Source organism: Oncorhynchus mykiss, chromosome 11 (genome assembly GCF_057628025.1).
Source record: "Oncorhynchus mykiss isolate SJ-2025 chromosome 11, ASM5762802v1, whole genome shotgun sequence".
In the NCBI taxonomy this organism is placed as follows: Eukaryota; Metazoa; Chordata; class Actinopteri; order Salmoniformes; family Salmonidae; genus Oncorhynchus; species Oncorhynchus mykiss.
In genome coordinates, this window is record NC_143032.1 from 9,306,533 (window position 1) to 9,329,713 (window position 23,181).

At 43.9% G+C, this 23,181-nt stretch overlaps 1 protein-coding gene and 1 long non-coding RNA gene across 2 annotated transcripts; both read right to left on the minus strand.

The window, feature by feature from the left end:
- Nucleotides 1-7,246: 7,246 nt before the first annotated feature.
- On the minus strand, nucleotides 7,247-12,334 carry LOC110535226 (sialic acid-binding Ig-like lectin 13). Its single transcript, XM_090189319.1, has 6 exons — nucleotides 10,301-12,334; nucleotides 9,867-10,172; nucleotides 9,468-9,731; nucleotides 8,629-8,740; nucleotides 8,458-8,515; nucleotides 7,247-8,113 (listed from the first exon to the last, which is right to left on the minus strand). The coding sequence occupies exons 1-6, from the start codon at nucleotides 10,803-10,805 to the stop codon at nucleotides 7,841-7,843; spliced, it is 1,518 nt and encodes a 505-aa protein (XP_090045445.1). The 5' UTR covers nucleotides 10,806-12,334; the 3' UTR covers nucleotides 7,247-7,840.
- A 5,008-nt stretch (nucleotides 12,335-17,342) lies between these two features.
- Nucleotides 17,343-19,139, minus strand: LOC118937305 (uncharacterized). Its single transcript, XR_005034547.2, has 3 exons — nucleotides 18,402-19,139; nucleotides 18,224-18,293; nucleotides 17,343-18,072 (listed from the first exon to the last, which is right to left on the minus strand). It is a non-coding gene; the product is annotated as an uncharacterized LOC118937305 (long non-coding RNA).
- Between the last annotated feature and the right edge of the window lie 4,042 nt (nucleotides 19,140-23,181).

Genomic DNA, 23,181 nt, shown 5'->3' on the forward strand with positions numbered 1-23,181 from the left:
CCAAAACTTGAGATAAAACTCAGCCGGCAGCCCATCTATCCCAGGCACCTTCCCTTTTCCCATCCTCCTAAGAGCGCTCTCAACCTCTTCTAGTGAGATCTGGGCCTCCATCACTTCTCTAATGTCCTCCGGCAACCGCCTGGACAAGTGTTCTAAAAACACATTTCCCTGCTCTACATCTATTTCCCTTTCCTTAAATAAACCTTGGAAATGATCAGTTGTCACCCTGACCATATCCTCTGGTTCTCTAACTATACTACCATTTTCTTCCCTAACGCCATGCATTACCTTCCTACTCTGTCTGGCCCTAACCGACTTAAAGAACATAGCAGAACAAGTCTCATTGTGTTCTAGAAAGCCACTATGCGCACGCTCCAGGAAAGCGCGAGCCTTCCGCTCCTGCAACTCCCTGAGCTGCGCCTTTAGGGTTGCGGATCTCTCCCAGTCAAACGACCCGCCGAGGTTGCCTGCCTCGTACTCGAGTTCAATTAACCTTTGGATACGATCCACCTCCCTCCTCTCCTCCCTTTTTTTCCTCTTGCAATATCCTATTATAAAAGCCCTAATCCTCACCTTAACTAAATCCCACCACTCTACCACCCCCTCGCACATGGACCGGAGACCCTCAAGCCTCCAAAAGAAACCATAAAACCCGTCAACAAAAGCCTGCTCCTCCAGCACATCCCGATCTAGCTTCCAGTACCCCCTACCAAAGAGGCAGACTGGCGACCCCACCTGCAGGAGCACCCCGTCGTGATCCGAAAAGAAAACAGGCAACAGCCGCCCAGACAACTTACCCAAAGACCTGGGTACAAAAATATAGTCGAGCCTCCGCTCAACCCCCCTGGAGTTGCGCCATGTAGGACCGTCCATTTTCGGAGTAGTGTGCATACCACCATCTACCAGACCATGGCAAGCCATTAGCCTGGCAATGACGCCTGCACTGCTATCCCCCCCCTTCCTAAATCTGTATTAAAATCCCCCCCTATCACTAATTTCCTATTTGTGACACACAGGGGCGTCAGACAGTCCACCATCTCCCTCCTGTCTTCTACCACCTGTGGTCCATACACCACCACTAATCTAAAATTACAATCCCTTATCGTGACATCCACCCCTATAACCCTCCCCTGCATTACCACAAAAGAATCCTCCACTTTAACCTCCCTGTGCCCACACAAAATCCCTACCCCCGATGAGTGCACCCCCCCAACACCCCAAACCGACTCCCCCTTGTCCCACTCCCTCTTAAACCTATTAACATCCCCTCCATCCCTCAGGTGAACCTCCTGTAAAAAACAAAAATCAAACCCCACACCCTCCAAATAACTAAAAACCGCCCTCCTCTTAACACAATCCCTTAAACCCCTTACATTTAAACTAACAAAAGTAAAATCAGACTCCATGAAAGAATAAAATAAAAACATGTAATACACTCAAATTCTAAACCCAGACAGAAAAAAACAAAAACAGGAGACTCACCCGATGCTCCCCTGCTCCATATCTACCGGTGATGACACCATCTGTACTCCCAACATCCCCCCCTCTTCCTCCATCTCACCAACCCAGGATGCAGGAATAGTGTTTGGCTCCGGGGTGCCCTGCACCCTGGGTCTACCCCCACAATCCTCCCCCTCCCCAGTGCTGCAGCTGGATTGGAAAAAATTGGGGAGGCTGAGTCCCCAAACAAAAAACTCCCCACCTCCTCCTGTACCCAGTCCTGAGTCCTGTTAGGTGTGTCCCCACCCAACAGATATTGAGAGCCTGTGGAAACCAGCAGCAACCCAGAGGTTTCTCCCACCCCCATCACTCTCTTGGCCATCCCCTCCCTCTCACTGTCGGCCAATCGCTCCCTCCTCTTCATTGGTGATGACGGCAGTGGAGAGATACCAACCCCCCCCCCCGCCAGCTCCTCCACCATACCCCTCATCTCTTCCACCAGGGCACATTCCCCCCAGTCCACTTGCTCTTCCACCGTCTCCTTCTCCACCACTCCTCCATCGCTTTCTTCTCTCTCATGCTCCTCCACTCGGTTGCCGTCTTCCGCCGCTTTTCCTGGTTCTCCTACTCCCGTGCCTTCCGTTTCCGTCTCTCTTCCTTCCGCCGCTTCTTGCTCCTCCTCCTTCCTTGTGGCCTTCCCCTCTGGACCTGTACTCTGATCATGAGGCGTGCTTCCTTCCCCTCCTCTTCTTCCCCCATCCCCCGCCCCTGCTCCCCCCCCAGCCGCAGACGCATATGACCGCTGACGGGCCGGGCACCCCCGCCACAGGTGTGCTGACGAGCCACACCCATGGCACGTCTTAGGCTTGTCACAATCCCTCGCCTCATGATCCTCAGATGCACAAAATCTGCATTTTCTTGTACTGCATGAGGCGAATATGTGACCGTAGGCCATACAGCGTCTGCAAAATGGGGGCTGACGTGCATAAAACAACGTCCCCCTGTCAGCCCCTAGGGAGAACATAGCAGGAGGATGGAGGTAGCCACCATGTCCCTTTGGGTCCTCTCTGAGGAGGGCCTGGAAACCTCTCCTCCCATTCCAAAACCCAAGGGAGTCTTTGAGGTGCCTTGCTGAGGAGACGTTATCCATATATCTCCCCAGAAAAGCCCTCACCTCTTCGTCCTTAACGTAAGGGTTGTAAATGTTGACAGTTACAACCCTAAAATTATTCTTCGCCAGGCTTGTTATTTCGTAGTGGCACATCGGCCTCTCACCTCCCACTGCTCTTGCCCTTCTCAGGATATCATCGTGTTTTGCCTCTGTATATAGTGCCACGTCGTATGCTCCCTCCAACGAGTTGCCTTGGAAACAAAACACATCCTTCACCGTCAGCTTTAGAATCCCCATCAATATTATCCTTCCAAAAGATTCCCGTCCTAAAGGCTCCATCTCCTTTTCCTTCCAAGCAAACCTAATCGTGTTAGCCAGCCCAATCCCAGGGACCGACCGTGTTGATGTATTTAGCACCATCTCCGCAAGGAGAATGGCGCTTGTTCTCTTCTCTTCCAAAACAAGTGAAAAGAAAAAACCAAAGCGACTGAGCCTATACTGGTGCAAACTAACACAGGAACAATCACCCACGAAACACTCAAAGAATATGGCTGCCTAAATATGGTTCCCAATCAGAGACAACGATAAACACCTGCCTCTGATTGAGAACCACTCCAGACAGCCATAGACTATACTAGATAACCCCACTAAACCACAATCCCAATACCTACAAAAACCCCAAGACAAAACACACCACATAATAAACCAATGTCACACCCTGGCCTGACCAAAATAATAAAGAAAACACAAAATACTTAGACCAGGGCGTGACAACAGTTGGGATGAGGTTTTGATGTTGGTGTGCTGTGTGCTTTGGCATACACTCTAGGATTCTTCTTAACCTCATTGAGCATTCTGCGCTGTGCTCTTACAGTCATCTTTGCAGGAAGGCCAGTCCTAGGGAGAGTAGCAACAGTGCAGAACTTTCTCCATTTATAGACAATTTGTCTTACCAAGGGACTAATGAACATCCAGGCTTTTAGAGCTACTTTTGTAACCATTCCCAGATTTATGCAAGTCAACAATTCTTAATCTTAGGTCTTCTGAGATCTCTTTTGTTCAAAGTATGGTTCAAATCAGGCAATGCTTCTTGTGATTATCAATCTCAAATGTTGTGAGTGTTCTGTATAGGGCAGGGCAACTCTCACCAACACCACCAATCTCATAGATTGGACTCCAGGTTAGCTGACTCCTGACTCCAATTAGCTTTTGGAGAAGTCATTAGCCTTACCTTTTCCAACCTACACTATGCATTTTTAAATTATGTATTCAATAAAGACAAGGAAAATATAATAATTTGTGTGTTACTAATTTAAGCACACTGTGTGTGTCTATTGTTGTGACTCAGATGAAGATCACATTTTATGACCAATTTCTGCAGAAATCCATGTAATTCCAAAGGGTTCCCATACTTTTTCTTGCCATTGTACTTTCTGCAACACATTTTGCCTCGGTGCAGAGAGAAACATTTTTATAACACTATTCTACACATTTTGTCAGTTTTAAAGCTAACTTCCTGAAATTCTACACTTTTTGCCACGAAGCAGATATTGATTTTGGTGTTTTATAGCTCATCATGCTTGTGTTCACATTTTGCCATGAGGCAGAGACAAAGTGTTGCAGTGTTAAAACTCATTTCCTACTATTCAACACATTTTGCTATCATATATGCTTTATGGGACCGTTCAGTAGTTCGGCCCTGCACCTTACCTGCTACCAAAATAACTTCTTATTGAAGTGACGTGAAAAGACAGTCCACGGGTACCACAGGAGAGAGCCAGCGACCTGAAGCGCCTGAGAGGCAAGGTGGAAATTGGCGCCATCTTCGACGGTCAAGTCTAGGTGGGATAAAGCTTTTGTCAAATTTACGTCAAAAGTTGAATTATTTTAGCATTTTATCTAATCTCAACCCTTTTCTGTACTTGAATCTAATTATCATAACCTGCTATGTTAATTATCCTAATCTGCTGCATAAATTCTCCTAAACTTGCTAGAAAACGTGTTTTTATTATTTATTTATTTTTAAAGCTGTATACCTTCTAGACAAAACCCTCTTTGACCTGACAAGGTCTTCTGGGAGAAGGAGACCCAGGAGCTGAGGGTGTACTTTACCTGTTAGGTGAGAGCCACTTCCCTCAACAGGTAGAGGGAGAGCTGAAGGCTCTGGAGGACAAGGTCAGGAATTGAGAGGTGGAGGGACCAGATGATTCAGAGAGAGAAGAGAGAAAGTATTGACTATTGGACATTATACTACGCTGATGCTGCTATATGGTGGGAATGGGGATATGGGGGGACTGACAAAAAAGGGACGAACAAGCTCTTTTCAGTTATGTGGAAACTGCTTTGCCTATATGTGGATAAAATGTATGAAAATACAATGAAACGATGTGCCTGCATGCAGATCAGGCTTCCACTCACTATCAATGGATATATGAGTAGGTATTAGTTGACAGATCAGAATCAGTTCAGCTGTATCTTACTGCTCTTTCCATAACATAGACTGACCAGGTGAATATCATATTGAAGCTTTAGTCCATAGTCACATAGGTTCTTCAGTTCTTCATGAACTAACAGCCGCATATTGAACATTTTGAATGTCATTACTTGTAATTAATTTCCTTAATTTAGTTTTAACATTAAAATATAAAGATAAGATAGTAGTAGTTGACACTTGCCTTACACTGATGTAAACAGTCCACAGGAGAGACTGTCACACACACATAGTGTGTTCTGACAAACTAAACTGCTGAAATTCATGTGGCACATCTCACATCTCATCAGTGACGTACTTCCTAATAAGTGCATTTATATGACAGGATGTTGAATAGTCTATGTGCTGGGTGTCAACATCAGTTGTGAAAACATGGTATGCTAATTTAAGCATTTAGAACATTGTAATTTTCTAATGAACCTTCTACTCCAGAACAATTAGTCTCAGTTACTTGAAACATTGCAGAGTTGGCCTGATCCATGTTTCACCAGTTTCAAATGAAATGGGCCCCAGCTGCCCACTGACTGATTCTACACACAAAGTGTGTGTTAGCCACTGACTCAACAGCATTATATGGCCAATATACATTTCATTACTGCCAGAAATGAAACACTTATACACAATATATTTTTCATTGTGGGATAATAATATTCATTGCAGTTAATGTATGTGTGGTGGGTAAATAACCCTTTTAGGGGAAGGGGACCCCTTCACAGCATTTTGTTACAGGCCCCCAAGTAGTCAAGTCCGCCCTTGATACAACAATGGAAACGTGCTGCAATATAACCATCTGCCTCTCCTCTATCTCACAGGCTTGATTGGGAATTTGTGTGAGATTATTTTTTTTATGTAGCTAAATCATAAACCAAAATCCATCCAACTTGCTTAGTTAAATTTGAGTTCAGTAAAAGATACCCGGTTCTGACATTATCTTTCAGCATGAAAAACAGACTTTGCCAGAAACAGAGTAACTGTAATTGTAGCTGATGGATTATCACACACTTCTACATTTCTCCTGCACCAACTTCCTCTTTCATTACATCACTTCTATCTGCCAGGAAGAGCATGGTGGGCTGGGAGCCACAGGAGGGAGCCATCAACCTTCAGGGCAAGGTGTACCTCCCCGACGGTCATGTCTAGATGGGATACAGCTTTTGTCAAATTGAGGTTCTTAAGTTGATTTTATGTTTTAGTTTAGCTAACCACAACCCTTTTTCTTACCTTAATCTAATTATCCTAACCTGCTACGTTAATTCTCCCAACCTGCTGCAAAAGTTCTCCTACATTTGCTAGGAAAAGTTCATTTTGACAAAAAGCTGTATCCCTTCTACACAAAACATTCTTCGACCTGCCCAAGGCCTTCTGGGAGAAGGAGACCCAGGAGCTGAGGACGCACATTACCCAGCAGGTGGGTTTTTATTACAGTGCAATTAATGGACAACTTCAAATGCAGCCTCATTTGTGTCTCTTGAACAACACTCAAAATAAAAACAACATAATAACTCCCAACAATACACACATGAAAATAGACATGTAATGGGGATGTTTAAGATGAATAAAGTTCAGATTCAGTTTAGAGTGATTCATATCATGTTCAACATATTCATATATTTGACCTTTCTGTTACATGATTTCCAGTGTGCTGTTTGTAACACTTGGGTTGATGGTCACTAGACTCAATGCTGTATGTTGTGCATTAAACTCATAACTGATTCTAGTGATTGATGCCAGACTGGAGGAAGGATATACTGATTATTGTTGTATTCTGTTAAACACTGATTCTGTAGTAGCTGACAAAGCCAATGCCTTTTGTTTTGACTTTTGCATTTCCTGTAGTCCACGATCATCTCTTCCTTTGTCTTGATCACTTTGAGTGAAAGGTTGTTATACTGGCACCACCCTGCCAGGTCTCTGACCTCCTCCCTATAGGCTGTCTCATTTTTGTTGGTGATCAGGCCTACCACTGTTGTCTCGTCTGCAAAGCTAATGATGGTGTAGGACTCGTGCTTGGCCACACGGTTATGGGTGAACAGGAAGTACAGGAGCGGACTAAGCACACACCCTTGAAGGACCCCCGTGTTAAGTATCAGAGAGGCAGATGTGTTGTTTCCTACCCTTACCACCTGGGGTGCGGCCCATCAGGAAGTCCAGGATCCAGTTGCAGAGGGACCAATAAGACCAAAAGATGTCATGGAAATGAAATGTAAAGGTTTTTATTGCAGTGCAATTAATCAACAACCTTAAATTCAGCCTCAATTGATTATGTTGTTTAACACTCAACATAAAAACTGAAACTATAAATTCTAAATAGATATAAACTGAAAATAGCTAAAATTATTATTCTGGCAACTGCACAAAAGATGAAGATAAACAGTGACTATTAGATTTTAACACCATTCTGACATCATGTAGACTTACTGCACCAACTTCCTGTCTTGTATCAGACCACTGTCTCTCCAACTAACTGTCTCTTCTCTCCTCAGTCATCATTGACTTTATATGGTCTTAAACAGCCTTCAGTGAGCTAGTTGAACTCAGCAGTTCCTCTATACTGGAACCCATTAAACAGATGCTCTGTGAACTCAACACTCAAAATAAATGGTCTAAAATAAAGAGTAGCCTGCATCATCATATCAACACTATAGTAACAGTTAAACACTTTTCATCCCAGCAAATTCTACAAATATGCAGATAATCAAAGAGCACACAATTATAAATGTAACAAAAGTACCAATAGAAAACAGATACACAATGACAATACTCTACATAAAAAAACTTAATACACATTGGAAAAATAATTAACAAGCACCTCTTTTATTGACTTGTGCATAAAGCCCATCTAGGTTGTTAAGTGGTGGTAACTGGGCCCTACTACCGGTCACATTGACTTCAGCGTACTCACTCTCCTGTCCCTGGAACCTGTCCTGGGCTGCAGCTGGGGTCTCTTTGGTCTGTAGTTTGGAGAAGTCTATGTCACCGTATTGGATCTCTTCAGGCTGGTCTTCTGCAGGTTCCTCTGGTTCCTCTCCGGCTGTGGCCTGGTTAGTACACACTGTCCCAACCGGGGAGTTCTGTGGAGAGAACACAGAGAGAGGAACAGATGTAAAGCTCTAAGCTCAGTAATGTGTAAAACTCTAAGGTCAGCAGGTTACACAACACATACTGAGGGGATGTCAATGAAAATGTCAATTCAACTGACAGGTGTAAAGACAGTAAACACTGTCAAAGTCCAACAGCCATTCTGTTATCATTCCATGTCATTACAGGATGTGGCATTGCTTTCGATGTGGTCATCTCCCCCTAAACTTGCTCTGAAATTATGTTAATCTCATGGCTTTGGATAGTTTCAGCATTAATTCTATACTTCCTTAGATACACTTTGTAGGTGGGTTTGTAAGTTGAGCCTTATTCCCACCTGTCCCTGTGAATTGTCTGTCCTTTCAAGTCCATCGTGGAGCCTCGAGTTTCTCCTCCTGGAAGACATTTAGAAAGGTATTCTGAATGCACTGAGAGGGTTTCCATATGCAAAAGCACAAACACAGCAGAAATAAAGTTGTTTTGCGTTGATGCCAGGAATAGTTCTTACCATACAAAAAGGCTGATCAGGCTGATAAGCAAAATGGCCCCCAGAGTTCCTGCTGCAACCCCAGAAACCAGAAACCAGAAACCAACCCCTGAGGTTTTTGACTCTTCTTGCCCTGAAAATACAGCACATATTATGGTCAATTCTCACAAAAAGATCTCTCAAGTACACTACCTGACCAAAGGTATGTGGACACCTGCTCATCAAACATCTCATTCCAAAACCATGGGCATTAATATGGAATATAGAATGTCATTGTATGCTGTAGCGTTAAGAATTCCCTTCACTGGAACTAAGGGGCCAAGCCCAAACCATGAAAAACAGCCACAGACCATTATTCCTCATCCACCAAACTTTACAGTTGGCACTGTGCATTGGGGCAGGTAATGTTCTTCTGGAATCCGTCAAAACCCAGATTCGTACGCCGGACTGCCAGATGGTGAATCGTATATTCAACACGCCAGAGAACGGATTTCCACTTCTCCAGAGTCCAATGGCAGTGAGCTTTACACCACTGCAGCTGATTCTTGGCACTGCACATAGTGATCTTAGGCTTGTGTGCGGCTGTTCTGCCATGGAAACCCATTTCATGAAGCCCTCATAAAACAGTTCTAGTGCTGCCATTGCTTCCAAAGGCAGTATGGAACTCTGTAGTGAATGTTGCCATCCTACTGCCAATGTTTGTCTACTGAGATTGCATAGCTGTGTGCTTGATTTTAAACACCTGTCAGCAACATGTGAGGCTTTAATAACTGAATCCACGCATTTGAAGGGGTGTCCACATACTTTTGAATATATATTGTATATCTAACCTACGATTGTGCCCTACGTGCCCATTTTACCTTTTATAGCCAGCTGCACTTCATTCGACTTCCCACAGCCGTGACTGTTTCTTGCTTCACAGTAGTACAGTCCTCCATCAACAGTCACATTGAGGGTGTAACTCTGTCCAGATGCAACCTGAGTTGTTTTACCCCCACTGATCTGGAACCAGGTGAAGTTTGTCACAGGAGGGTTGGCTGTACTGCTGCAGGTCAGATTAACACAGCTGCCCACTAATACTGGATCAGCTGAACTGATGGAGGCCGAGGTGTCCTTAGGAGAGACTGAGGGAGAGGGGTTCATTTAGAATGTATCTGGATATGGTATATTGAATAGTCTCATCAAAACCACTCTATTACAATCATCAGTGAAACATGATAGAATTATCTATTCTACTGGAACCGGTGACTAAATCTTACATGAAACGTTAAGCATCATGTTATGTTCAGCTCTCTTGTTGCTTGCCCCTACTGGGTAGACTGCAGTACAAGTGATGTTCTTCTCATGATGAAGGTATGACGGAGTGAAGGTCACCGTGGAGAGAACTGAATTGGTTTTGTCTGGATTCTCCTGCAGTTGGTTCTTAGGTGTGAACTGTGTTGGGAGAGTCCATGTCAGCTCAGGGGGGTGTTCGGGACAGGGAGCGACAGCAGAGCAGTTCAAACTGACAGGGGTCCCTTCCTTCACCTCACCTGAGACAGTAATGATGGGACTGGAAGGAAAATCTGTAATACATTGTAGAGAAGTATATTTTACACTAACAGTTAAACTGTCCACTTGTTCAACTCTTATCTTTGATGCAAGGAATCTAAACTGGGAAAAATTGTTGGTAAACGGTTCAATTGTCTCTTACCACTGACAACTATATTAACAGACTTTTCAGTGTCTGTTGCAAGGAATGGTTTACTCTCAATCCTGAAATAGTATTTATCAGAGTAACTGGAGGTTACATTGAAGAAGACTGTGGTGCAGTTCTTCTGGGACATGTTTCCAGTTATCTTCCCTTGATATCTGTTGACCATCTCAGTACTGTTAAATATCACTCTGTCCGGACGCCCACCAAAGTATGGGTTTCCTTTAATCCACACTCCAGAGGGTAGTATTGTGCTGTTAAATGTATCCTTATGTTGGTCAGGAATATCAAATGAACATGGGATTTGCACACAGGAGCCCGTCAGTACATCCAGTCTATCTGGGATTGTGGCGATCAAATTTCGTTGACCAAAACAGGCCAAAACACCTGCAACATAAAGGACAACATCAGGGAGGTTCTGATGTATTATCAGTTCAGTCCAATGATATGTATTAACCCTAGATGACTGACAGGGGCCTCTGTTTGGAGGCAACTGCACAGCCATCTTGTTACTCCTCCTTCAGTGTAAAACAGATGTTGGAAGCTATAGAAATGCATTTATTAATGTCTATATTCATTTTTGACAAGTATATTATATTACAGACACCTTAATGCAGACTTTTAAATTATATTTTGTGACCTGCAACACTTCCTTCAGTAGAGTGACCCTAGCGTTTCTCCAGACAATGATTGCATCTTTAAACTCACTAAATTGGTATTATCCAATAGCTGCTTCATCTTTGAGTCTTTGAGTCTTTGAGAAAATGTGGAACAATTTGAGGAACCACTTACAAAACAGAGACACACTCCCTACTTTCTAAAATCCTCTCATGGAAGAGATACATAGATGATGTCTTTGTGCTCTGGGAAGGAACTCAGCAGGAACTAAATTAATTCCAAACTCTGCTAAATGAGAGCTCTGAATATCTCAAATTCACCATGCAGACTGTTGAGAGAAATATAAACTACCTGGACTTATGGATCATCAAAGAGAATGATGCATTAAGTACAGACTTGTACACAAAGCACAACAGACCTCAATACCTTGCTACGTGGGGATAGTATGCATCCCCTTCCCCTCAGGAATCTACCATATAGCCAGTTATGCAGGGTTAAACGACTCTGTGGCCAACATTCAGATTTTGACAGCAATGTTTAGAAAATGACAAATAATTTCAAAATCAGAGGCTACATGAAAAAAACTATTGATGATGCAACGATGGAAATATCTCAAAAACTACGAGAAGAATTGCTAAAAACTAAACCAAAGAAGAAAATCATTTGCACTAAGTACACCAAGTGTTCAGAGAAAATGAAAGCAATCCTGAAGAAGCACTGGTATATTCTGCAATCAGACACAACAATTGCAGACCTCAAGGACCAACCCAGGATGGCTTAGTGAGATCTGACCTGCCCCCTGAGCCCACTCAGACACTCTTGACACACAATACAAGTTGGAAATACCAATGTGACTCATGCTCACAGTGCAATAGCACTACAAAAACATCATTCTTCAGACACCCACATACAGGTGGAAACATCCCTGTTAGGGGTATCATCTCTTGCAAGACAAAGGGAGTAATCTATCTCATCACATGTTCATGTGGAAAAGCCTACGTAGGACAACCGAAAAGACAATTAAAACAATGCATAGCTGACCACTGTAACGTGTGTCGTCGTCTGATGATGAGGAATCGGACCAAAGAGCAGCGTGGTAAGAGTTCATGACCTTTATTTAACTGAACACTGACACAAAAAGACCAAAGTGCAAACTGAAACAGTCCTGTCAGGTGCAGAAAACACTAAACAGAAAACAACTACCCACAAAACATAGGTGGGAAAAAGCTACCTAAGTATGGTTCCCAATCAGAGACAACGATAGTCAGCTGTTCCTGATTGAGAACCATACCCGGCCAAAACAAAGAAATACAAAACATAGAGAAAGGAACATAGAATGCCCACCCAAATCACACCCTGACAAAACCAAAATAGAGACATAAAAAGCTCTCTAAGGTCAGTGTGTGACAACCACCGCAGCTCAATCAGGTGTAATAACACTGACTATCCAGTAGCAGCTCACTTTGTTGAAGCTAACCATCCCATCTCCTCACTCAAAAACACACGCATATACACACGCATTGAGCATGTTGGCCTACCAAGGAGAGGAGGTATTTAAAACATTGACCCCTACTGTCTTAATATTGACTTTGATCTCAGGCCCTTCTTATGAACAATTAGTTTGATGTCGGTTTAACATGAACATACAGGGACATGAAGAAGTATTTCCCCCTTTATGGTTCTCTACTTTTGCTTCTTTTTTACTGTTATCAGATCTTCAACCAAAACCTAATATTAGATAAAGGGAACTTGAGTTTATAAACTTTTTTTATAGTCATTTATTTTCTTTCATTAACAAAGTTATGCAACACCCAATACCCCTGTGTGAAAAAGTAATTGCCCCCTTACTCTCAATAACTGGTTGTGCCACCATTCCAAAACACACAATCAAGTATACATGAAAAGGGATTAAAAGCAATTAATTTAAGGTTTTGGAATGGCCTACTCAATGTCCAGACCTAATCCCAATTGAGATATTGTGGCAGGACTTGAAACGAGCAGTTCATGCTTGAAAACCCATGAATGTCACTGAGTTAAAGCAGATCTGCATGGGACAGTTTGCCAAAATTCCTCCACAACAATGTGAGAGACTGATCAACAATTACAGGGAATGTATGGTTGGTTGTCATTTCAGCTGAAGGAGGCACAGCTAGTTATTTAGTGTAGGGGAGCATAACTTTGTTTAAGAAATAAATTAAATAAGTATGTAAATGTTGTGTTATTTGTTCACTCAGGTTCCATTTATCTAATATCAGGTTTTGATTGAATATCTGAAAATATGAAAAAACTTTTTCACAGCAGTTTAAATCCAGACTATTAAATACACTAATCAGGAATTAACTGTACACTTTTCTACACAATTAAAAAGCTGGAATATAGCACATCCCATAAAATATAATGACTTGTGGTTATTTCTTTATCTCTGATTCATAACTAGTTGTTGTTGTGTGGAAGACTCACCTGACATAAAGAGGCCAATGAGAAAAAACATGTTCTCAGGACAAGCCATGTGAGAACTCACACACTACTGATCACCTGAAACAGTACAAACATACACTTACTGGTGGAGTAACTTAACTCACACAACACATTAAACCATCCCCATATCAAATACACGATGTCCTTCAGTTGTAAAGCTAATACATGAACAAACAGCAGTACATTAGAACATATTGAATCTCATTACTCAGAATTAATCTCCTTTCATTTATTTTGAACATTAAAATGAACAGAAAATATAGTGAAGAAGTCGATACTTGCCTTAGACGGTAACGTAAACTGTCTACAGCAGAAACTGTCACACACATAGTGAGGTCTGACAAACTAAAGTGCTGAAATTCATGTGGCATATCTCACATCTCATCAGTGAAATACTTCCTAATATGTGTATGAGAAATCATTTTAAAGGAATACTACTGTATTTAATGTCCCTTTCTCGGGGTAGGACAGGTCAGCAGCATTTTGAAACGGGCCCCTGAATCACTAAGTCTGCCCCCAATAAATTGCTAAAATAAACTTTTGGCAGCAAAACCATATCCCTCTCCCGTATCTCCCGTATCTCCCGTATCTCCTGTATCTCCCTCTCCCGTATCTCCCGTATCTCCTGTATCTCCCTCTCCCGTATCTCCCGTATCTCCCGTATCTCCCGTATCTCCCTCTCCCGTATCTCCCTCTCCCGTATCTCCCTCTCCCGTATCTCCCTCTCCCGTATCTCCCATATCTCCTGTATCTCCTGTATCTCCCTCACCCGTATCTCCCTCTCCCCGTATCTCCCGTATCTCCCGTATCTCCCGTATCTCCCTCTCCCGTATCTCCTGTATCTCCCTATCCCGTATCTCCCTCTCCCGTATCTCCCGTATCTCCTGTATCTCCCTCTCCCGTATCTCCCGTATCTAACTTAACAAGTTTAGTAAAAATGCTCTCCTATCCAGGGTTGGACGACCGCATTTGGGACCCTGAGCTTACTTTTCTGCTTTAAACACATTTTGCCATCGTGCAGAGTGTCACGTTCTGACCATCGTTCGTGTGTGTTTTCCTTGTTTTAGTGTTGGTCAGGACGTGAGCTGGGTGGGCATTCTATGTTGATTGTCTAGTTTGTCTATTTCTATGTCTGGCCTGATATGGTTCTCTATCAGAGGCAGGTGTTAGTCATTGTCTCTGATTGGGAACCATATTTAGGTAGCCTGGGTTTCACTGTGTGTTTGTGGGTGATTGTTCCTGTCTCTGTGTTTTCACCAGATAGGGCTGTGTCGGTTTTCGTTACGTTCTTTGTTTTGTAGTGTTTGTGTCGATTCGTGTTTTACGTATCTTTATTAAACATGGATCGCAATCTACACGCCGCATTTTGGTCCGACTCTCCTTCACATACAGAAAACCGTGACACAGAGAGGAACATTTGCAATTTGATAATGCTGTTCTATACATTTTGCAATGAGGCTGAGACAAAATTTGCCATTTTAAAGCTAATTCCCTGATATTCAACACATTTTGCCATGAGGTCGATAGGAAAGGTTTCAGTTTTAAAGCTAATTTCCTGTAATTCTACATGTGCTATCATATGCTATCTGGGGCTGTTCGGTAATCTGTCCCTGCTCCTAATCTGCTACCAAAATAATTTCTTATTGAAGTGTTGTGAAAAGAGTGTGTCCCATGTGCAACAGGAGAGAGCCTGCAGGGCATGGGCGGCAGGGCAGACATGGGCCCTCTCTTCGACGGTCAAGTCTAGATGAGAAAGCTTTTGTCAAGTTGAAGTTCTTGAAGTTCTTTTAGCATGTTAGCTAATCCTAACCCTTTTCCGTACCTTCATCTAATCATCATAACCTGATACGGTAATTATCCTAATAACCTGCTGCATAAATTCTGCTAAACTTGCTAGAAAACAAAAGCTGTATCCCTTCGAGACAAATCCAGCTTCGACCTGCCCAAGGCCTTCTGGGAGAAGGAGACCCAGGAGCTGAGGGCGTACTTTACCCAGCAGGTGGAGGGAGAGCTGAAGGCTCTGGAGGACAAGGTCAGGAATTGAGAGGTGGAGGGACCAGCTGATTCAGAGAGAGAAGAGAGAAAGTATTGACTATTGGACATTGTACATTATACTACGCTGATGCTGCTATATGGTAGTACTGACAAAAAAGTACTAACAAGCTCATTTCAATTTTGTGGAAACTGCTTTGCCTATATGTGGATAAAATGTATGAAAATACAATGAAACGATGTGCCTGCATGCAGATCAGGCTACCACTCACTATCAATGGATATATGAGTAGGTATTAGGTGATAAAACAGAACCAATCGTACAGCTCTTTCCATGACATAGACTGACCAGGTGAATCCAAGTGAAAGCTATGATCCCTTATTGAAGTCAATTGTTAAATCCACTTCAGTGTAGACGAAGGGGAGGAGACAGGTTAAAGAAGGATTTTTAAGCCTTGAGACAATTGAGAAATGTGTTGTGTATGTGTGCCATTTAGAGGGTGTTTAGGCAAGACAAAAAATGGAAGTGCCTTTGAATGAGGTGTGGTAGTAGGTGCCAGGCGCACTGGTTTCAGGAACTGCAATACTGCTGTTTTTTTTTTATCTCACTCCAAACAGTTCCCGGTGTGTATCAAGAATGGTCCACCACCCAATAAACATCCATCCAACTTGACACAACTGTAGGAAGCATTGCTGTCATAATGGGCCAACATCCCTGTGGAACGCTTTCGCCTCCTGGTAGAGTCCATTCCCCGATGAACTGTGGCTGTTCTGAAGACAAAAGGGGTTTCAACTCAAAGTTAGGAAGGTGTTCCTAATGTTTGGTATCCTCAGTGTCTTCAGAAAGGACCCCTTGACTTATTCCACATTCTGTTGTTTTACAGCTTGAATTAAATAGAATGCCCATAACATGGTGCAGCCATCACCTTGAAAATATGAAGAGTGGTACTCAGTGATGTGTTGTGTTGGATTTGCCACAAACATACACATTTTATTCAGGACATAGAATTCATTTCTTTGCTCATTTTTAAGCAGTTTTACTTTAGTGCCTTATTGCAAACATAATTCATGTTTAGGAATATTTTAATTCTGTACATGTTTCCTTCTTTTCACTTTGTCATTTAGGTTAGTATTATGGAGTAAGTACAATGTTGTTGATCCATCCTCAGTTTTCTCCAATCACAGCCGTTAAACTATGTAACTGTTTTAAAGTCACCACTGACCTTATGGTGAAACCAGTGGAGGCTGCTGAGGGGAAGACAACTCATAATAATATCTGGAACGGAGCAAATGGAATGGAATCAAACGCATGGAAAACATGTTGGATGAATTTGGTACCATTCCACCTGTTCTGCTCCAGCCATTACCACGAGTACGTTCTCCCCAAATAATGTGCCACCAACCTCCTGTGGGTGAAATCCCTGTGCAGTGTTTTTCCTCTCCGGCGACTGAGTTAGGAAGGATGCCTATATCTTTGTAGTGATTGGGTGCATTGATAAACCATCCAAAGCGTAATTAATAACTTCACCATGCTCAAAGGGGTTTTCAATGTCAGATTTATTTTCTTTTTACCCATCTACCAACAGGTGCCCTTCTTTGTGAGGCAATGGAAAAGCTGTTTATATCTGTTTGAAAGTTGCTGCTTGACTGAGGGACCTTACAGATAATTGTATGTGTGGGGTACAGAGACGAGGTAGTCATTTAAAAATCATGTTAAACACTAGTATTGCACACAAAGTGAATCCATGCAACTCATGTGACAAGTTAAGTAAATCTTTACTCCTGAACTTATTTAGGCTTGCCATAGAAAAGGTGTTGAATACATATTGACTTTCAGCTTTTCATTTTTATGTCTAAAAACATAATTCCACATTGTGTGTAGAACAGTGACACAAAATCTCAATAGAATCCATTTTAATGAGATGTTAAATGTTGGACCAATAAGACCAAAATATTTCATGGGAATTGAATGTAAAGGTTTTTATTGCAGGGCAATTAATAAACAACCTGAAATTCAGTCTCAATTGATTCTTCAATTTAACACTCAACACAAAAACTGACAATAACTTCTAAATAGATATAAACTGAAAATAGATACAATTGTTATTCTGGCAACTGCACAAAAGAGGAAGATAAACAGTAACTAGTAGACGTTAACACCATTCTGCCATCATGTCGACTTACTGCACCAACTTCCTGTCTTGTATCAGACCACTGTCTCTCCAACTAACTGTGTCTTCTCTCCTCAGTCATCATCGACTTTATATGGTCTTAAACTGCCTTCAGTGAGCTAGTTGAACTCAGCAGTTCCTCTATACTGGAACCCATTAAACAGATGCTCTGTGAACTCAACACTCAAAATAAATGGTCTAAAATAAAGAGTAGCCTACATCATCATATCAACACTATAGTAACAGTTAAACACTTTTCATCCCAGCAAATTCTACAAACAGGCAGATAACTAAAGAGCACACAATTATAAATGTAACAAAAGTATCAATTTAAAACTAATACACAATGACAATATTGTACATAAAAACACTTAATACCCATTGGAAAAATAATTAACATGCACCTCTTTTATTGACTTGTGCTTAAAGACCATCTAGGTTGTTAAGTGGTGGTTACTGGTTCCCTCTACTGACCGTGGCCTGGTTAGAGCACACTGTCCCAACCGGGGAGTTCTGTGGAGAGAACACAGAGAAAGGAACAGTTGTCAGGACCGACACTTCAGAAGAATAATGACTTCATTGTTACAGTTGGTTACACAACACAGTATTCATTCAATTCTTCCTGAAACACACATTCTAGATGGGTTTTAAAGGTTTATTCTACCATTCCCACCAGTCCCTGCGAACGGTCTGTCATGTCAAACCCACTGGGGAGTCTAGATGTTCTCCTCCTCCTGGAAGACAAGAATAAAGGTATATTGACATTCATTTAGGTTTTCATATACAAAAGCACAATCAGCATGATAAATATGTAAAAATTGAGAATGGGAATATCTTTTTACCATGCAGAGAATACGATCAGGCTGAAAAGGAAAATCAACCCCAAGGTTTTTCCTACAATCTCAAAAACCTTTGGGTTAACAGGCTCTTCATGCCCTGTAAATAAAACACACATTATAGCCATCTGTTCCAAAAAGAGGAAACATTTTGCACATTGTCTAATATTACAAATTATACACATACTGTAGATGTACAGATGTAAGATCTTAATTTAGCCAGTATTGTTGCAGTGAAATAATCCTGCAGCAAAAGGATTTGAACGTTTCCTCTGTAATGTTGATCCATTGGTGGTGAGTCTATTAGCTGGACAAAATAAGGCTGCATGATAAGTGTAATACTATTAATATAACCACGTTTCAGTGCAGGATTCTGTTGAATATATGCAAATCACAAAGCTTATCTGTGTTTCCCACAATGCAATAAACTTCTAAGCAACAATACAGTGATCAAATTAAGATCCTAAAACCGTATCATACCTAGATACATACAGCAGCTGTCACGTTCTGACCATAGTTCTTGTGTGTTTTCCTCTTTTTAGTGTTGGTCAGGACGTGAGCTGGGTGGGCATTCTATGTTGTGTGTCTAGTTTGTCTATTTCTATGTTTGGCCTGATATGGTTCTCAATCAGAGGCAGGTGTTAGTCATTGTCTCTGATTGGGAACCATATTTAGGTAGCTTGTTTTGTGTTGGGATTTGTGGATGATTGTTCCTGTCTCTGTGTTAGTTTGCACCAGTATAGGCTCAGTCACTTTGGTTTTTTCTTTTCACTTATTTTGGAAGAGAAGAGAACGAGCGCCATTCTCCTTGCGGAGATGGTGCTAAATACATCAACACGGTCGGTCCCTGGGATTGGGCTGGCTAACACGATTAGGTTTGCTTGGAAGGAAAAGGAGATGGAGCCTTTAGGACGGGAATCTTTTGGAAGGATAATATTGATGGGGATTCTAAAGCTGACGGTGAAGGACGTGTTTTGTTTCCAAGGCAACTCGTTGGAGGGAGCATACGACGTGGCACTATATACAGAGGCAAAACACGATGATATCCTGAGAAGGGCAAGAGCAGTGGGAGGTGAGAGGCCGATGTGCCACTACGAAATAACAAGCCTGGCGAAGAATAATTTTAGGGTTGTAACTGTCAACATTTACAACCCTTACGTTAAGGACGAAGAGGTGAGGGCTTTTCTGGGGAGATATATGGATAACGTCTCCTCAGCAAGGCACCTCAAAGACTCCCTTGGGTTTTGGAATGGGAGGAGAGGTTTCCAGGCCCTCCTCAGAGAGGATCCAAAGGGACATGGTGGCTACCTCCATCCTCCTGCTATGTTCTCCCTAGGGGCTGACAGGGGGACGTTGTTTTATGCACGTCAGCCCCCATTTTGCAGACGCTGTATGGCCTACGGTCACATATTCGCCTCATGCAGTACAATAAAATGCAGATTTTGTGCATCTGAGGATCATGAGGCGAGGGATTGTGACAAGCCTAAGACGTGCCATGGGTGTGGCTCGTCAGCACACCTGTGGTGGGGGTGCCCGGCCCGTCAGCGGTCATATGCGTCTGCGGCTGGGGGGGGAGCAGGGGCGGGGGATGGGGGAAGAAGAGGAGGGGAAGGAAGCACGCCTCATGATCAGAGTACAGGTCCAGAGGGGAAGGCCACAAGGAAGGAGGAGGAGCAAGAAGCGGCGGAAGGAAGAGAGAAGGAAACGGAAGGCACGGGAGTAGGAGAACCAGGAAAAGCGGCGGAAGACGGCAACCGAGTGGAGGAGCATGAGAGAGAAGAAAGCGATGGAGGAGTGGTGGAGAAGGAGACGGTGGAAGAGCAAGTGGACTGGGGGGAATGTGCCCTGGTGGAAGAGATGAGGGGTATGGTGGAGGAGCTGGCGGAGGGGGGGATTGGTATCTCTCCACTGCCGTCATCACCAAAGAAGAGAATGAAGAGGCGGGAGCGATTGGCCGACAGTGAGAGGGAGGGGATGGCCAAGAGAGTGATGGGGGTGGGAGAAACCTCTGGGTTGCTGCTGGTTTCCACAGGCTCTCAATATCTGTTGGGTGGGGACACACCTAACAGGACTCAGGACTGGGTACAGGAGGAGGTGGGGAGTTTTTTGTTTGGGGACTCAGCCTCCCCAAATTTTTCCAATCCAGCTGCAGCACTGGGGAGGGGGAGGATTGTGGGGGTAGACCCAGGGTGCAGGGCACCCCGGAGCCAAACACTATTCCTGCATCCTGGGTTGGTGAGATGGAGGAAGAGGGGGGGATGTTGGGAGTACAGATGGTGTCATCACCGGTAGATATGGAGCAGGGGAGCATCGGGTGAGTCTCCTGTTTTTGTTTTTTCTGTCTGGGTTTAGAATTTGAGTGTATTACATGTTTTTATTTTATTCTTTCATGGGGTCTGATTTTACTTTTGTTAGTTTAAATGTAAGGGGTTTAAGGGATTGTGTTAAGAGGAGGGCGGTTTTTAGTTATTTGGAGGGTGTGGGGTTTGATTTTAGTTTTTTACAGGAGGTTCACCTGAGGGATGGAGGGGATGTTAATAGGTTTAAGAGGGAGTGGGACAAGGGGGAGTCGGTTTGGGGTGTTGGGGGGGTGCACTCATCGGGGGTAGGGATTTTGTGTGGGCACAGGGAGGTTAAAGTGGAGGATTCTTTTGTGGTAATGCAGGGGAGGGTTATACAGGATTTTAATACAGATTTAGGAAGAGGGGGGGATAGCAGTGCAGGCGCCATTGCCAGGCTAATGGCTTGCCATGGTCTGGTAGATGGTGGTCTGCACACTACTCCGAAAATGGACGGTCCTACATGGCGCAACTCCAGGGGGGTTGAGCGGAGGCTCGACTATATTTTTGTACCCAGGTCTTTGGGTAAGTTGTCTGGGCGGCTGTTGCCTGTTTTCTTTTCGGATCACGACGGGGTGCTCCTGCAGGTGGGGTCGCCAGTCTGCCTCTTTGGTAGGGGGTACTGGAAGCTAGATCGGGATGTGCTGGAGGAGCAGGCTTTTGTTGACGGGTTTTATGGTTTCTTTTGGAGGCTTGAGGGTCTCCGGTCCATGTGCGAGGGGGTGTTAGAGTGGTGGGATTTAGTTAAGGTGAGGATTAGGGCTTTTATAATAGGATATTGCAAGAGGAAAAAAGGGGAGGAGAGGAGGGAGGTGGATCGTATCCAAAGGTTAATTGAACTCGAGTACGAGGTAGGCAACCTCGGCGGGGTCGTTTGACTGGGAGAGATCCGCAACCCTAAAGGCGCAGCTCAGGGAGTTGCAGGAGCGGAAGGCTCGAGCTTTCCTGGAGCGTGCGCATAGTGGCTTTCTAGAACACAATGAGACTTGTTCTGCTATGTTCTTTAAGTCGGTTAGGGCCAGACAGAGTAGGAAGGTAATGCATGGCGTTAGGGAAGAAAATGGTAGTATAGTTAGAGAACCAGAGGATATGGTCAGGGTGACAACTGATCATTTCCAAGGTTTATTTAAGGAAAGGGAAATAGATGTAGAGCAGGGAAATGTGTTTTTAGAACACTTGTCCAGGCGGTTGCCGGAGGACATTAGAGAAGTGATGGAGGCCCAGATCTCACTAGAAGAGGTTGAGAGCGCTCTTAGGAGGATGGGAAAAGGGAAGGTGCCTGGGATAGATGGGCTGCCGGCTGAGTTTTATCTCAAGTTTTGGGGTATACTTGGACCAGTGGTCCTCGAAGTCTTGAAGGCCATCCTTGAGACGGGGGTCCCGGGGGGATCAATGGCTGTTGGTGTGCTGTCACTTTTATATAAGAAGGGGGAAGTAACAGACCTTGGCAACTGGCGGCCGTTGACCATGCTGTGTGTAGATTACAAGCTACTTGCAAAGGTTTTAGCAGACCGGTTGCGCACAGCCCTTCCCTACGTCGTCCATGAGGATCAGACGTGCGGGGTAGAGGGCCGCTCTATTAGATGGAACCTACAGTTAATCAGGGACTCCATCGCTTGGGTTGAAGATAGAGGACTGCCTTTAATGGTAGCAGCGCTAGATCAGGCGAAAGCCTTTGATCGCGTGAATAGATCATTTTTATTCAGAGTGTTAGGTCGATTAGGATTTGGGGAGAAGTTCATAGGATGGATTCGTACATTATATGTCGGAGCGGGGTGCCGAGTTAGTGTAAATAGTCACTTGGGTGACGTTTTTGACCTCTCGTCTGGGGTCAGGCAGGGGTGCCCACTCTCAGCTCTCCTCTTCGTTCTGTACATGGAGCCTCTGGGGGCTGCCATTAGGGCAGACACAGGGGTGGAAGGCTTGTTGATCCCTGGAAGTGGTGGGCTGCGTGTTAAGATGACGCAGTACGCCGACGACACTTCCTTGCTGCTGTGCAAGGACTCGTGCCTGACAAGGTCCCTTGCCATCTTTGGGGATTTCACCCGAGCGTCGGGAGCAGTTCTGAACCATGCAAAGTCTTCCGTCAAGTTTTTCGGAAGATGGCGCGGTAGAACGGATGTGCCCGGGGGGTTATCTCTCTGTGAGGGGGCCCTGAGGATTCTCGGGGTCCATTTTGAGACCTCCGGCTCAGCGACGCTAAACTGGAACATGCGTATCGCAGTGGTACAGAGGAAGCTAGCAATGTGGAAGGCTAGGTATGTCTTTTATGGGCAAAGTCCTGGTTCTAAAGGTGGATGTGTTGCCGTCTCTTTTGTATTTGGCGTACATCTACCCATTGCCGGCTAGTCTGAGGAGGCCTCTAGTGAGGCTTGTGTTTCAGTTCATGTGGAGTGGCAGGTGCGAGTGGGTCGCCAGGGCACGCATGCTTTGTCCCATCGGGGAGG